General features: G+C 41.3%; 1 protein-coding gene across 12 annotated transcripts in view; it reads left to right on the top strand.

Moving 5' to 3' along the window:
* BOD1L1 (biorientation of chromosomes in cell division 1 like 1) overlaps positions 1-17,194 on the top strand; it is a 46,902-nt gene that overhangs the window by 3,531 nt on the left and 26,177 nt on the right. For 11 of the 12 annotated variants that reach the window (XR_004970984.1, XR_004970989.1, XR_004970985.1 and 8 more), the window contains exons 2-9: positions 3,254-3,378; positions 8,052-8,242; positions 8,957-9,571; positions 10,373-10,522; positions 12,665-12,831; positions 13,926-14,037; positions 14,793-14,931; positions 16,197-16,269. Coding sequence is in view for 7 of the 12 variants with exons in the window: in XM_036329035.1 (XP_036184928.1) it covers positions 3,254-3,378; positions 8,052-8,242; positions 8,957-9,571; positions 10,373-10,522; positions 12,665-12,831; positions 13,926-14,037; positions 14,793-14,931; positions 16,197-16,269 (1,572 nt within the window). In the remaining 5 variants the exon portion in view is untranslated. The remainder of the gene's footprint in view (positions 1-3,253; positions 3,379-8,051; positions 8,243-8,956; positions 9,572-10,372; positions 10,523-12,664; positions 12,832-13,925; positions 14,038-14,792; positions 14,932-16,196; positions 16,270-17,194) is intronic. The other variant, XM_036329024.1, reaches the window with a different exon arrangement.

Raw genomic sequence — 17,194 nt, 5'->3', positions numbered from 1 at the left:
TTGTCTTGAGTTCAGGGGAGATTTCAAATAAGATGCCATTTGAGCCATCACAGAAGGAGCCAGGCAGCTAGCTATCTGGGCTGAGTGTTCCAGGTAGAGGCCATCACAAGTGCAGGAAACCTCAGGCAGAAACTGTCAGGAGAAAGTGACAGGAGGTGAGTAGGGGCACCCCTCCCTCCCTTTTCAGCTCTGCTGGCCTGCCGGCATTTTTAAGAGTTTGCCTTTTGCCCTGACTGGTTTGGCTCAGTGGATGGAGCTTCGGCCTGCGGACTGAAGGGTCCCAGGTTCGATACCAGTCAAGGGCATGTGCCTTGGTTGCGGGCACATCCCCAGTGGGGGGTGTGCAGGAGGCAGCTGATCGTTGTTTCTCTCTCATCGATGTTTCTAACTGTCTATCTCTCTCCCTTCCTCTCTGTAAAAAATCAATAAAATACATTTTAAAAAAAGAGTTTGCCTTTTACCTGAGCTGAGAAGCCTTTGGCAGGTGTGCGTAAGGAGGACGGGCTTGCTCTGGCTTCCATCTTAGATGGATTGGCCATGTGTAATGATTAATAGTGTCTCCTTTCACGCTAGGCCATGATCTGGTTTGGACAATAAATTATATGGTTGCCTTAATTTTAAAAGATTTGCATTCGCTGCTATATGGAAAATAGACTTCAGGTGGGCAAGGGTAGACACAGGGAGATGAGTTGCTGTAATCCAGACAGGAGACGAAAATGCATCGGCATCGTAGCAGGAAAGATGGTGGGAAGTGGTCAGATCCTGATGTCTTGTGATGCTAGTGCTGACAGAATTTGCTAATGGTTTAGATTTGCAGTGGAAGAGAAGAGGGGAGTCAAAAATGACTCTAAAGCTTTTGACCAGAGGTCTCTGGAATGGGAAGAAGAGACAGCAAAAAGTTCCCAGAAGAGCCCTAACCAGTTTGGCTCAGTGGATAGAGGATCGGCCTGCGGACTCAAGGGTCTCGGGTTCGATTCCAGTCAAGGGCATGTACCTTGGTTGCGGGCACATCCCCAGTGGGGAGTGTGCAGGAGGCAGTTGATTGATGTTTCTCTCTCATCGATGTTTCTAACTCTCTATCCCTCTCCCTTTCTCTCTGTAAAAAAATCAATAAAATATATTTTTTAAAAAAAAGTTCCCAGAAGAATAATGGAATCCTTATATCTAGAGTCACCAGGCTAATTTTTACTGACAGGAGAACTGGGAACAAGGAAAATTACCTGTTGTTGGTCCAGTTTTTAGTGTGTTATGGGGAAACTAGAGTGCTAAATGCATTGTGATTTTTTTAGCCTAATATTTCTGAGACTTGGGAATCCTGGAAAGAAGTATGTTTTACAGTTCTGCTGAAAATCATCCAGAGAAAGGACTAGTTTTTTCAGTTCCCATTAATTGTGAATAACTAGAGAGGAACACGAGAAATGATCATGAGATTGTTTCTTGTGGGATTGAAATGGGAATTAGCAGAAGTCGCGAAACTGAAAGGGATACAAGGTCATCACCAAGGGATGAAACCTTCAGCATCCCTGTTGGAGTTGGTGACCCATCTAACAACCACATTTTAATTGCTTACCTGCCAAGCAGTGTAATAAGCTTCCTGAACACAAAGATTAAGAGAGCAGTAGGAGCAGGCTTACCCTTCAGCGGGGACGTAAGTACCCCCCCTCCCCAAAATACAGTGCAATGCAGGAACTGCTGAGATGATAGACATATAGAAGGTATAGAAGACAGGAAGAATGTGGGGACGGGCCTCATGGGGCTACCTCTGGGTGTCAGGATGACTGTACAGATTAGGGTGAGTTCTGAAAGTGAGAAGTTTGCCAAATGGACAAGTAGAGGGAACGGTAGATGAGGCTGTACAGTTTTGTTTAAAACATTTGGAGATACTCAAATCTATCTGCATTAAAGCCACTTAAAAGAAAGACATGAAGAATGTGCGTGATGGGCAACAACTAGGAATGGAGTGTGTGGTCCTGCTTGAGTGGGTGAGAACTTACTTCCAAACATCCCTTCCAGGCAGTAGTAGCCTTTTCAGTGGAGATGGCATGGTGTGTGTCCTCTCTCCTGCTTCCCTTCCATCGGGGGTCAGCCTCAGCAGTGTGGACATTTGGGGCTGGATGGTTCTTTGTTGTGTGGGGGTTCCCCTGCACTGTAGGATGTTCAGCATCCCTGCCCTCTTGCCACTAGATGTGAGTAGTGGCTCCCCCACTTTTCTCCAGACATTGCCAGATGTTCCCTGGGGAGTAGTCACTCCCCCTGAGAGCCACTGCCTAACATCGAATGTAATGCCTGGTTCCCATGGTTGTCCCTCCATAACTCCTCTCAGATCTATGCCTTTCCGCCCATTTCTGCCACCCTGTGGCATGCTGTTCTAGGTATATTTAGTGTCTGTTTACTCTTTCACTGTAGGATATTAAATCATCAGAAAGCTCAGCCATCACATATCACTCGGCTCATATGTGCAGGGCTTACCATTCTCTATCCCATAATTACAGACTTCTTCTTCAGGTATCCAAGTCCTTCCAGCCCCTGGCCCCATACTGTCTCCAACCTCACTTCTCTGCTTTTTCAAATTCTCTTTTCCAACCAAATTGGACTTCATAATTTGGGTTGGGAGCCCCAAGTGTTCCCAACCTCATGTTTTCTCACCCACTTGCTCTCTGCTTCATTGTTGGGGGTGCCTGCAAGACAACCTTCGAATTCCCAGACCTTCGAATTCCCAGCTGCATCGTGGAACCTTGAAGGTTCAGCTCAAATGCCGCATTCTCAGTGAAGGCTTACTCCCTCTTTTCCTCTCCCTTTCTTTGCGCCAAATCAGCATAGTAACATTTATCGGTGTTCTGTCTCTTGTCTACAAATAAGAGGTATGTTCTTTCTTCTTGGTACTCATCATATCTCCAAACATAAGCTATAAAACTTTGTTGCCGTGTTGATACTCTAAGACAGGGGTCCTCAAACTTTTTAAACAGGGGGCCAGTTCACTGTCCCTCAGACCGTTGGAGGGCCAGACTATAGTTAAAAAAAAAACTATGAACAAATTCCTATGCACACTGCACATATCTTATTTTGAAGTAAAAAAACAAAACGGGAACAAATACAATCTTTGTATTTGCATGTGGCCCACGGGCCGTAGTTTGAGGACCCCTGCTCTAAGAAATGTCGTCACTGTTAAGATACTCAAATTCTGAGACCATCAATATTGTTATTGTATAACATTGGAGATTTTCAACATTTGTCTTTTCTTTTTTCTTTCTAGCCTGCTTATCAGAATCTGAGACAACGTGTTGACAACTTTGTTGCTAACCACTTAGCAACTCATACCTGGAGTCCCCACCTCAATAAGAACCAGCTAAGAAACAATATTAGACAACAAGTGCTCAAGTAAGTCCCAAAATTACAGTTCCAAGGCGGGCTTGAAAATGCCACAGTCTACGTTACCTGAAAGCAGAGACATTCTGCAGGAGTCTGTTTACCTCTGATAATTTTGTGTAGTTTGGTGCTTTTGTATTGTGATATAGTATGATTTTAAAAGGCTCCAGTCGCTTCACATTTCCCCCACAATTTTAATAGTTGGATTTCTCCGCAGCCCTTTGAAAATACTGAAGGAAGGGAATGACAATGTGACTTAGAAAAGTCCTAGATAGAATACTAATAGGTGGTAAATGCTGGCATATTCTGTACCGTTTATTTTCACAACCATTTTCTTGGCCCTATAAAGAGAAGGCTTTATTATTATTTTTCAAATGCAGACATTGAAAATCTCTGAAATTAAAATACCTTTCCCTGATTTTTGAAGCCATATCTTCTATCTTCTGATACAGTCTGCCCCCTCCCCCCAGCCCATTTTATCTCTTGCATTTTAGTGTGATTTAAACTGCTTTTTAGTGATGCTATTGCAAAAAAAAAAAAAGAACAAGAAAAGTGCATTTAGACCTGTCAGCCATTTTTGGTTGAACATAGGATAAAGAGAATGAGAAGAAATGAAATGTTTAGAGGGACAAAAAAGTCATATTTATTCCCCAGAAAAGCAGATTTGCAATATTATCTTGTTCTTAAATATAAATATTTGCCAAGACAAGAAATATTTGCCTTCTGTCCCTACTTCAGCCCCAGAAAAAGGTGCCGTAAGTTATCTCCCCGCCTTGACAGATATTTACATTCCAGCACATCATTTAGAATGAAATCTTGCAGGAAAACAGTTAAGCAGATCAGTTTTATACCTGCCTCCTCTGAATTCCCTCCTGCCCCGTGGGAACCTGGCAAGCCTACCTAGTGTGTCCTCTGCTGATAGTTGTCACCCACAGGAAGCCCCGCACGCACAGCTCACACTGAATCCACGGCCCACTCAGCCACAGGTAACACTAGAACCGGGAGCCTGACTCCTGTCTCCAGGGAAGAAGGGAAGAGAGAAATTCAACAATAACTTTGTTGTCTGCATTTTAAAAGATGTTTGAGGAACCTGTAAAGAGTCCAAATGAGATCAAAAGATGCCATTAGAGGCTGCATAACAGCTGTGGGGAAAAGTGAAAGCCTTTCTTGAAAAAGGTGAGACTGAAGGGGGTCTGTTGGGTTGACAGGCCTGAAAGTTGACTCATTTCCAGGCATTTAGGAGAACAGTAACCAAGAAAGTAGGGGGTTCCTGAGGGGGGCAAGCTTCCCCAGTGTCCCTCACACTGACACAGCGCCTTGCTGAATACTGAGTGCTTTCACTCAACAATCTGCATAGCCGCCTCCCTTCGCAGACGACTACATTTCTTTAAAAGCACATTCGCTTTCTTTGTCTTCAGATTGAGACTAAATGGAAGGCCAGTTTCCTGGAATTGCATTTACTTCCTAGCATACCAAACCTGTAAAGTAGGGAAGCAGCCGCTTATTTTGTTCTTACGGGAACTAAACTCAGTCTCGCCCATGTAAGACCAGGCACTTAACCATTCTTGCTGTTCTGCTGCGAGACCATGTTTCCACAGTATTGGTGTTTGGTAAGGGGTGCGGGGCACATCAGGAAGAGGTTCTGTGCTGAGGTTAGTATAGGAGTGCTCTGCTGGTGGGTGACGAGGGGAAGCAGCTGTCTCTTGGATAAATTAGTACTTTCTAGCTGTTTTATTTATTTCTAATAAACTTCTCTTATTTAAATTCTATTAGTAAAGTTATGTTACTGATAACATTTTAAAGCTTCCTGAAAGAGACTATTTAGTTGTGTCTAGCTAATGGTATAGGATGTACTGGCCACCATTAATACAATTTCAAACAATTTTTCATCCTTATAGTTCCAGAAACACTCAGTTGACTGTTATGTTGAACCATCTACAGTTGTCATTTTTGTAGGACAACAGTCTACTATCAAAAATTTGGGATGGTTCAGTTTAATAGCTAATCTGCAGACTCACTGCAGGGAAAACTTATTTTATCTATGTATTCATTTGTACAACAGAATCTAAAAATGCTGGATAGCTCTGAAATAATTATCTTAACCGAACAGGATTTAAAAGGAAGATAAGGAACTAGCTTTAATCAGGACAGTGCCAGCTGCTAGCATTTCGCTTTATCCTTGAACCTAGAGTGTGGTTTCCCTATAGTGAGGTAACTGTCTCTGGCCATGCCTCTAGAGCAGTGGTTCTCAACCTTCTGGCCCTTTAAATACAGTTCCTCATGTTGTGACCCAACCATAAAATTATTTTCGTTGCTACTTCTTCACTGTAATGTTGCTACTGTTATGAATCGTAATGTAAATATCTGATATGCAGGATGGTCTCAGGCGACCCCTGTGAAAGGGTCATTCGACCGCCAAAGGGGTCGCGATCCACAGGTTGAGAACCGCTGCTCCAGAGTGAGTCCACTGGGAAGGGTGGGGTCATAAGCGCTGGCCTACAGATTTATTCACCGTCAGAGCTGACCACTGAGAGTGGACTAAAATGGACAACGAACCAGAAAATAGGCAAACAAACTGAAGCAGTAATTTGGGATGGGTGGTTTTTATTTTTTATTGTATGCCTTTATACTTGTGCCTTAAATCAAAACATCTTTATGATTGCTTGTCCTTGTTTTTTTCCCCACCTGCTACATTTTAAAGTCACCTCTAAGATGCATTGCAGGATTTTCAGTTCTTTATCTTAGAACTTGAAAAAGCAGGTTACCTACTTTGTGCAGGGTTGACTCATTTTTCTCTATGGCCCACATAACACAGCATTATAGTATTACAAGGCTTCAAGGTGCCTCAGGAAATGAAAATCAAATTCATCTTCCACTCCAGACAGGGCTGTACTCAAACCGGCATTTGAGTAGTAAGGAGAGACCCCCTCATTCTGCAGGGAGAGCCTGAGGTCTAGCAGCCGGAAAGGACCAGCACCCGTGCTCTTCTGACACTATCCAGGGAACTCCTCAAGCTCTTTTACTTTGCTTAAATATGTTTTTATTGGTTTTAGAGAAGAAGGGAGAGGGAGAGAGAGATGGAAACATCAATGATGAGAAAGAATCATTGATCAGCTGCACTCCCCCTACTGAGGATCGAGCCCACAATCCAGGCATGTGCCCTGACCAGTGACCTCCTGTGCATGGGTCAACGCTCAACCAATGAGCGTCAAGCTCAAGCTCTTTTTTAGGAAGAAACAAGGCTTAAGTATGTTTCTCAAAATAAATTCACATCCTCTTATTTTGCTCACACACCCTTATGATTTTCTGCACATTTGGAAATTAGTTGCCCTGTTTGCTCTTCTGTCTCTTGTCAGTGATATTTCTTTAAGCTCTTTCTTCTCAACTCAAATGTCTTCTCCATTGTGAAGCATTCCCCAGTTATCTCGCTATATCTAATAAATCTGTGTTCCACTCTTTCCCTACAGTAGATGGTGTGTCCTGGTGCCTGTCACCTTGTATTTTAATTGTTTATATCTCTCTCCTCACTAGAAAAAGGACCAGGTCTGGCTTGCAGCAGCCCAGTGGCCAGCAGGGTGCCTGTTAGTGTAGAAGACACTCATTCTTATTGAATGAATAAATCACCCAGTTTTTTATAGCAAGAAGATAATAAAAAGAAAGAAAAAAATCTTAAGTTTTATTTTTGTTCTAAAGGTATTTTTTTGTAAGTTTGATGGAATTACACTTTGTGTATTTTCTTCCATTTTCCTGGAGACTCTAGTACTTATAAAAGTCTTACATTTTTCTGCTTAAAAATAAAAGTGCAGAGTCCATTGATTTATTTTATATCCAGAACTGAGCTCTAGTGATTATTTATTCCTCTAGGGACAGGGTTGGAGTAAAAAAGCATCAACTGTAAGCCTGGGCTCTAGATAGTGTGCTGTGTCTAATTTTGTTTTATTTTTGTTTGGTTTGCTTCAATGGTTCTAGTGACAGTGGTGAAGAGTTTAGAAATTTTTGCAAGATGGTATATCCAGATGTCATTGCTGTCCTGTGGAACTTGTCATTGCCTGTTCTTTCTCTACCTACATGAACATATTGGGAAAATTTAAGGTTGGAGAGAGACTGTTTTACCTAAAAGTAATTAATGCAATTATTATATATACTTATATATATAGTAGAGGCCTGGTGCACGAAATTCATGCACTGGGGGAAGGGTGGAAGTCCCTGAACCCGGCCTGCGCCCTTTTGCAGTCCAGGACCTCTTGGGGGATGTCCACCTGCCAGCTTAGGAGATTGGGCCTAAGCTGGCAGTCAGACATCACTCTCACAGTCCAGGGCCCCTTGCTCCTTACCGTCCACCTGCTCGCTGTTCCTTACCACTCTGCTCGCTGCTCCTTAGCGCTGCCACGGAGGTGAGAAAGGCTCCTGCCACCGTCACTAAGCTCGCCAGCTGTGAGCCCGGGTTCTGGCTGAACAGGGCTCCCCCTGTGGGAGCACACTGACCACCAGGGGACAGTTCCTGCGTTGAGCATCTGCCCCCTGGTAGTCAGTGCGCATCACAGCAACCGTTCATTCCGCCATTCTGTCAGTTTGCATATTAGGGTTTTATTGCAACCTTTTTCTAGTGAGGAGACAGATATATAGGATAATAATGAAATATTATATATATTTTTAACCTTTCTGTAAATTATCCTGTGTTTCAGATCAGGAATGTTGGAGTCTGGCATCGACCGAATTATTTCTCAAGTTGTGGATCCAAAGATCAACCACACATTCAGACCTCAGGTAGAGAAAGCTGTGCATGAGTTTCTGGCCACACTAAATCACAAGGAGGAAGCCGGGGGCAGCGTGACCCCCGAGGAGGAGAAGCCGGACTCTGCCGTCAGCACGCAAGGTGCATCCCTTTTCCTCTTGAACTGAGTGTCAGTTTATGGGTATTTGGGTTTTTATTTTTATTTTATGTATTTATTTTTTAGATATATTTTTATTGATTTCAGAGAGGAAGGGAGAGGGAGAGAGATAGAAACATCAGTGATGAGAGAGAACCGTTGATCAGCTACATCCTACACGACCCCCACCGGGGATCAAGCCCGCAACCCGGGCATGTGCCCTGGACCTGAATCGAACTCCGGACCCTTTTAGTCCACAGGCTGACGCTGTACCCACTGAGCTAAACTGGCGAGGGCTGGATATTTGGGTTTTTAACCCATTTGTCTACTTGGTACAATAGTGAAATTGTGTTACTTCAAATACCACCCAAAGTCCTTAACTGGCATAACGTTTTTTGCCTTAATACAAAATAATAGGCATCTTAGTGATATATGCGGGGTATATGTATATTTCAGCAGGGAATAATTAAAATAATTAGAGAAGATACTGTTATTCTGGAGCTAGGCTGTTCTCAGGTTTGCATGGTGCCTTTCTGAGATACTGTAGTGGAGAGGCAGAGTGTGCCTAGTACCGGCACTGGTGCCCGAAAGGCTGTGAGCATATGAACGGTCTGCACAGCATGTGCACCAGACTAAAGTGACCGTGGCATGTAGCATTGATTCAGCCAGGGGGTTGACTTTCTGTATAAATTTATCCTAAAACTTGTCTTTCCCTCAAGGTGTCCCTGCTCCTGGGCCCAGTGCCAATGTGGCCAATGATGCCATGTCCATCTTGGAAACCATCACTTCTCTTAACCAAGAAGCTACTGCTGCCAGGGCCTCCACAGAAACATCAAACCCTAAGACTAGTGAGCGGGTATCCAAAAGGCTCCCGTCCCAGCCAAGCACTGACACTAGTACTGAGAAGGAGAGAATTGCAGAGGACATGGCTGATAAAGACAAGTCTGTGCCAGACTCCGCGGGCGAAGGACAGGAAACGGCCCCGAGGTCTGAAGAATGTAGTGATCTTCCTTGTCCAGTTGAAGAAATTAAAAATCACACAAAAGAGAGTAATAGTTCAGTTCTGCTAAATAAAGATGTTCAACAGGAAAGCAGTGACCAAAAAAATAAGTCAACAGACAAAGGTGAAAAGAAACCAGACAGCAATGAAAAAGGAGAAAGAAAGAAAGAAAAGAAGGAAAAGACTGAAAAGAAATTTGATCACTCAAAAAGGAGTAAAGATACACAAAAAGTCAAAGATGAAAAACAAGCAAAGGATAAAGAAGCAGAGTGCACAAAAGTTCCTTCAGAAAAGAACAGTAATAAAGCTAAAGCCATGGAAGGGACAAAAGAAGGTACAAACTTACAAAAATATACAGCAGTGTAAAGAACAAACAGTGTCCACCAGGAGATACCAAATTTGCCTTCAAATTTTAATAGATTTGGTTTTTGTTTTTTGGTTTTTTTTTTAGAGAGAGCGAGAGAAAGGGAGAGAGAGAGAAAGGGAGAATCACTGATCAGCTGCTTCCTGTACACCCCGTACTGGGGATTGAGCTCGCAACCCAGGCATGTGCTCTGACCGGGAATCAAACCAGCGACCTCTCAGTCAGGGGACAGTGCTCAACCATTAAGCCACACTGGCCAGGACAATAAATTTGATTCTTATATTTCAAAGCCTGGGAACATAACCCCTTTGCTAAAAAATGGACGATAACATTTGTGTATTTATTTTCTATACAAGTGTTCGAATTGACAAAGTAAATGAGCAGAGAGGCTCTAAACCTTATAATTTAACTCATAATTTTTTACCATGCATTATTCAAGCAACTTAATTTATAGTTGTATATCCTGCTCTTTAAAATATCACATAGTAAATGTATGAATTACTTAACGTTTGCTTTTGTTTCTATCACATCATAAATTAATACTTTCTTTTTTTTCTGGATAATAGTTTGCCTTTGTAGTTTCTGGAAACAGCTCTACCTTGTTTGATATTGGTTATGAGAGATTTTTATTTCTAAAGTTGAAGTTCTTTGAAATGTATCTAAAGAAGGAAATCTTAAGTGTAATTTGGGAATCGGGTGCTGAGTATGTTCCTGTAACGCAATGATTTACCTCCTATGGGTTTTTTGTTTTGTTTCTTTGTCTTCTTGAAGATGGCTCTGCAGTAGATTCTGACGTGGATGGACTGACGGACATTACAGTTAGCTCTGTCCATACCAGTGACCTCTCATCTTTTGAAGAAGACACTGAAGAGGAGGTTGTAATGTCTGATAGCATGGAGGAAGGAGAGATTACGTCAGATGGTAAAGCATTTTACTTAATAATGCCTCTGTGAAGCTTCCGCCGAGCGTTTTGTGTGTATTCACATGGCTGTATCGTGAAAGACAGTGTGGTAGAGTGGCCAGAGCATGGGGCTTTGTAGTTGGAAGATTGGTTTCTGAGTCCCAGCTCCGAGGTTTTCTATCTGAGCAAGCTTGGTAAGTTCCTAAACCTCAACAAGTCTTGGTTCCCCACTTCTTATCTCCATTCCCTGGGATGATTATACAAGTTAGATGAGATCATGTGTATGAAGATGTATGTGTACCAGGTGTATGTGTACGACATTTGGGGAGTACTGTCCACAAGATTCCCATCACTTCTGATACCAGTTGCAAGTTTGGGGTTTCCAAGATCATCCTTAACAAAGACAGAGAAACAGCAATCAGACTATTAATCCCCAGAGGGAAAGTAGGGGAGGGTGGGGGTAAGGCGAAGAGATCAACCAAAGGATTTGTATGCATGCATATAAGCCAAACCAATGGACATGGACAACAGGGGGATGAGAGCATGAGTGGTGGGGGGAGGATGGGGGTTAATGGGGGGAGTGAGGACACATTTGTAATTCCTTAACTAATAAAGAATTTAAAGATTAAAAAAAAAAAAAAGATCACCCTTAGGTTTGGTAATTTGCTGAAAGGACTCAGTACTCCGTGAAAGCTATGAAACTGTTGGTTACAGCTTATTATAGTAAGGAACACCGATTAACATCAGCCAAGGGAAGAGGACATAGGCCAGAGTCCAGGAAAGTTCCAAACACGGCGCTTTCACTTCCTGTGGAGTCATGGACAGCATTACCTTCCCAACACTGATGTCTGACAGCGCACACGGGTTATTGCCAACCAGGGAAGCCCACCCGAGTCTGGATGTCCAACGTTTTTGTGGGTCTCCATCAAAGAATCACAGTTACCTCCCAGGTGTCTGGTCTAAGTCTGCCGCCCCTCTGGACATCCAGCTGATGCTCCATGATCCAAAGCCCCCACCCTAAGTCATACTCTTAGATGATTTGGCCTGACACCACACCCCCAGGCGACCAAAACACTCCTTTCGGGCCTGGTGTTCCAGAGGCTTAGAGATGACCTCCCAGAAGCCAGGGGCAAAGCCTGGACCTCCCTTTACTATACAGTTGGTTTTTTAGTAACCCTTATTAAGTACTTACTGTATTCCTGGCTCAGGGCTAAGTTATTACTCTGTTCTGTGTAATAACGTCTGTAGTCCTCACAACCACCCTTGGAAGGAGGTCCAGGTGAAGAAGTGGAGTCACTGAGGGAGATGTCTTGTCCAGGGTCACGTAGCTCATGAGCACCAGTGCCTATCTCAGACCTGCATCTGCTTCTAACCAACTCCGTGTGCTGCTCTTTACCACGCGATTTAATTCTCTCTATGATTTCTTTAAAAATCAAAAACATTGAATATTATTTGCAACCGCCTGTAGATAGCATGTAAATTTGATGCTGGCTTTGGGATGGAATATCTAGAGGAAAAAGGAGACGCTTTCAGTGCTGCAGATCTATTTTTTAATTCTAGATGCTTTGTTGGGTCTTTTCAAGTGTTTTCCTGGACAGAGCTAGATTTTATATACATGGGATCCAGAAGGGAAAAAAAGAGCTATTTTGAGAGTTCCCAGTGGTAGGAAAGGAAAACCTTGTTCCCAGGTTTCCTTCTTGCTGTGTCCCTGGGAAGCTGATCTGCCTCCTGAAGTGGAGGCGTGTTAGTGTCTGCTTGGTGGGGGGCCAGTTACTGATTGTTGCGTCCTCCGTAAGGGAGACTCGGGCAGGCAGGGTGCAGCTTCGAGTGCCTCTATCCATTTGGACAGTGGTGAAGCATTCGTGTCAAGGCTACTGACAAATAAGGATTCACTGTTTTTCAAGAAAACATGAATAGCTATAAGCTTTACTTTTTTTTTACCGTCCTCCTTTATCTTTCTTATGATCGTTAAGAAATAAATGAAGATATGGATTCCAGCATTTATAAATGTCTAAACTTCTGAAATATCTCATACTGATATTTCCTCTGTTGGATCTGCAAATACACTTGAACTACATGGATGCTGCTTGATGTTGATCAAGAATAATGTTGGTTTTATTACTAATTCACGGAGCCATTCCTTTCTGTTGACTTTCTTCCAGATGAAGAGAAGAACAAACAGAATAAAACAAAACCTCAAACCTGTGATCCCAGTGAAGGAAAAGCTAAAAGTGTACGGCAAGCTTACGTTCACAAGCCATACCTTTACTCGAAGTATTACAGTGATTCCGATGACGAACTCACGGTAGAACAGCGGCGACAGTCAATTGTGAGTCTTGTTTGATCTGTTGTTATTTTCGCATTAAATCAGGTTGACAAATGACTTGTCTGGGTGCAGAGTAGTGATATTTTCACATTAAATCAGGTTGACAAATGACTTGTCTGGGTGCGGAGTAGTGAGCATACGAATCGGCAGCATACAGGTTCTGCCTTCAGGCACCTTGCTATTTCACTGGTCAGAATGGACACGAACACGTAACAGGTGTTCGTGTCATTGTGATTAAGAGTGAAAACCTGGTAGCAACCCGGAGGTTTCACGGTGTGGAAATGTTTGACTCAAGTGTGAATCGAGCTTGTGGTGTAGTCATGAGTATAATATTAAGAGGGAGGTACAGTCCACGTGTTTTCTGGGTGTGAAAATACTTCTAATTATAAGATGTGTCATTGACAACAGCTCTTTAGGAAAAAAACTACTACTTTATCATACATGTTCATCAGTTTTAAGATGACTTGAAATTGCAGAAACATTAAACTATGAGGTTATGCATCTTACAATGAGGAAATATATTATGTAGAAAAATGATTTGAAGGATGTACACTAAATGCTACTAGTGGCTTAACTCTTGAAAAGTTTGTTTGATCAGGAGTTAACAAACTTTGAGACAGTGAATTCTGACCGGAAAGGAGCGGTAGGAGTAACACAGTGACTGGATTCTCTCTGGCTTTAAAATTCAATGGCAGAAAGTTCCACCTCCAAAACCTGCATCCTCAGAGTATAACCAACAAGTCATATTTGCTGTAGGACTAGCCTGTCACTGGACTCTGCATTTTAATGAATAATCCAAAAATTACAGAGACCTGCTGTGTCCCCCTGATGCTCAGAGATATTTTCACCGCTATCCTTTCAATTGAGGCAACCAGTTTATTAAACCACCATTGCTCAAAATGATACCTTTCCCATTCTTCAAACTAATGGTATTCACATCTGTCTCTGTTATTCTGGTAGCTTCCAAATTGTGTAGTGCATGTGCACTTTTGCAGAGCCCATTCATTTGTAAGAACATTTGAAGGAAAAACATTGTTTTTTCAGTGTTTTGCTTTTGCCTGATAATCAGAATAATTGTGAGTATGTTGTGGTTTTAGGCTAAAGAAAAAGAAGAGAGGCTTTTAAGAAGGCAGATAAATAGAGAAAAACTTGAAGAGAAACGAAAACAGAAAGCAGAAAAGACAAAGTCTTCAAAAGCTAAGAGTCAAGGTATAGGAGATGTTAACTTTAATATTTTAAACTATCTTACATACTCTTTTAGATCCTAGAAATTTATAGTACTTATGAGATATGATTATAAAACAAAGTTATCTACATTATACCTCAGTAAAGCTGTTATAGTTTCAGTTGTGGAAGAGTTCCTTATTTTTTAAACTGATGTGTTTAGTCAAGTTTTTAAAGTTATATTGCTGTTTCTAAATTAAACATTCTATCAGGTACCAGCTTATGTCACTCACTTGTTAGCAATTTATTTCCCAATGGCTGTGCAATGAATTATCACTGGAAAATAGTTTGTTAACAAGTGAGTAATCAAGCTGTGCTGGTGATATTAGTGGAATTAATCTATGCTTCATGTCAACACAAATGTCAAACATTTGTCTGCAGTATTTTACTCAACAAAATTGAACTTCCTCTTGTCACTGACCCTGTATTTGTATATGACACATATAGGAGGCTGGGCAAAGGTGGGTTTACAGCTATGAGTACCTGAAACACAGTTTATTCTTATGTTACTGTTCATTGTTGTATTATTGTTGTTGTTATTAATACTCTTGCCCATCCCTGTGTAAGCACTTGAAATAAAAGACAAGTCATCTCCATCTAAAATATTATTTGTATTCCAGCACAACTTGATTTTAAAGCCATTTTGCATTTTCACACTGATTAGAAAATTTTAATGAAAAATAATTATTACATTGTTTAGAACTGTTGTGAAATCCCTTATAGATTCCTTTCTTTCCTAGGCAAAAGTAGTGTGGATTTAGAAGAATCATCAGCAAAGAGTTTGGAACCTAAAGCCCCCAGAATTAAAGAAGTCCTTAAAGAACGGAAAGTTTTAGAGAAAAAAGTAGCCTTAAGCATAAAAAGAAAAAAAGATTCAAGGTACATATTTTACCTGGCCACGGTCCCATTGTAGCATTCTCTCAGCATGCTTTCAGAAGCAAGGCATTGAAAGTGACAGTGAAGAGCCAGACTTGAGTGTGTATGTTGTTGCATGCTTGTTAAAGACCTGGGAGTTTTGTTTTTAGTATCCTAATTCAGTGTGCTAATATTTATAATATTTCCAAGTGTTCACCTTAATAATCGCTGGGGATGGAGGGGGCCCAGATCTTTTTGATAATCTGATAGAAGCTTTGGACTTTCTCCCTGGAAAAATACATGTGAGTAAACAAACAGTTGTCCCTAGAGTTTCAGAGGGCTTATGGACGCTCTCGATGGACTCAGGAAGTGTCTCCCTTTTGAACATTCAGGAACCACTTACACTGACGACCTTAATTTTCCCGTCTTTCCAGTGACTCGCTTCACCAGTATTCCATGCTTCTCCCCATAAACCAGAGGTCTGACCCAAATTCTTTCATAATACTGCATTATCATAGTTAATTCTGTAAGAATTAGGAAGCTGAAGGGGCAGAGTGGCTCCAGCGTCATGTGAGCCATGGGCTACAATTTGCTGTGCCATTAAGATGCAATCGTGTGAATTTTTTTACGACTTCAAGACACCTAAGTCAGTAATTTGCAAAAATCTGTGAGAGAGTAAGCTCTCAATTTGCTAATACCTCATTCCTATTGATCTGTACAAATAAGACTACCCTGTTTACTAAAAAAAATAGTAAGACTTTCAATATGTAATTATAGATCATAATATATTCAGTTTCAAGCAGCAATTCAGGAATTTCTGTGTCCATTATATTTTCCTGTGTAAGTGTTCCAAGAATGTTTCCACATCACATTTGGATTGTGTTCTCTGTTGACTAAGAATTGCATTTCTTAAAAAAGTCTTTATTTTTTTTTAAATATATTTTTATTGATTTCAGAGAGGAAGGGAGAGGGGGAGAGAAATAGATAGAAACATCAGTGATGAGAGAGAACCATTGATCGGCTATCTCCTGCATGACCCCTACTGGTGATTGAGCCCCCAACTCGGGCATGTACCCTTGACCTGAATTGAACCCAGGACCTTTCAGTCCGCAGGCCCACACTCTGAGCCAAACCGGCTAGGGCAAGAATAGCATTTCAATTGAAACATAACAAGTCTCCATTTATGGATCAAGTGTTTATACAAAAGGGAAGCTAAGCACTTTTTTTTTAACCTTCCTGAAAATTTCTTACATTTCAAAGTTTTATTTTGACTTTTCCCCCCTACATAGGAATGTTGAAGATAATTCTAAAAAGAAACAGCAAGCAGAAGAAGATTCCAAAGAAACACTCAAAACAAGTGAGGTGTGTCTTGATTAATAAGCCCATTTTCAATGCTCTTTTGTTAGATACTTCCATCCTTTGAAGTAACACTTAGAAATACAATTGATCTTTTCCAAGTTAAATAAAAAATCCCTCACATCCTATTATGGTCTGAATTCCTCATTTTGGCAAGTTGATTCATGTGATCTTATATCTAGATAGTAGCTACTTTTCTACTCCTTTCTCCCCCACTCACCCCATTTCTTATATTGGCAATAACAAAATTGCCAGTTACAGTAACGTAGAAGAAAAGGGGAATGAATAAAATCCCTCCCCCATAACAAAGCACCTGTTTCATTCTCTTTTGTTTCTCATCCATCTATGCACATAATTTTGTAGTGTGGATGTATTCTTGCAAAATGTTTTTACCATTCACTCTTATTTTTTTTTTTTTTTAATATATTTTATTGATTTTTTTACAGAGAGGAAGGGAGAGAGATAGAGAGTTAGAAACATCGATGAGAGAGAAACATCGATCAGCTGCCTCCTGCACATCTCCAACTGGGGATGTGCCCGCAACCAAGGTACATGCCCTTGACCGGAATCGAACCTGGGACCCTTCAGTCCGCAGGCCGACGCTCTATCCACTGAGCCAAACCGGTTTCGGCTATTCATTCACTCTTATTTTATCTTACCTTATAAGCTTCCTAAGTATTATATTTACCGGTAGCATAGTGTATATTGAACGGATAGACCATAACGTAAACATTTCCTTACAGTCGAGCACTTAGATATTTCTGAGATTTAATCATTTTAAATTGTAAAAATATGGACAATGAATACATTTCTTCCCCTTTTTGGATTATTTTCTTGGGATAAACTTTTGCTTTTATTGGCTTTAAATCCTTACTTAAAATTCTATAGATGAATTAACACTTCCCAGGGGAAAAACTAATAATTTAGTGAT

Source organism: Myotis myotis, unplaced genomic scaffold, assembly GCF_014108235.1.
Source record: "Myotis myotis isolate mMyoMyo1 unplaced genomic scaffold, mMyoMyo1.p scaffold_m19_p_1, whole genome shotgun sequence".
Classification (NCBI taxonomy): domain Eukaryota; kingdom Metazoa; phylum Chordata; class Mammalia; order Chiroptera; family Vespertilionidae; genus Myotis; species Myotis myotis.
Note: the sequence above shows the minus strand (reverse complement) of the source record. Positions and strands in the feature narration are given on the sequence as shown.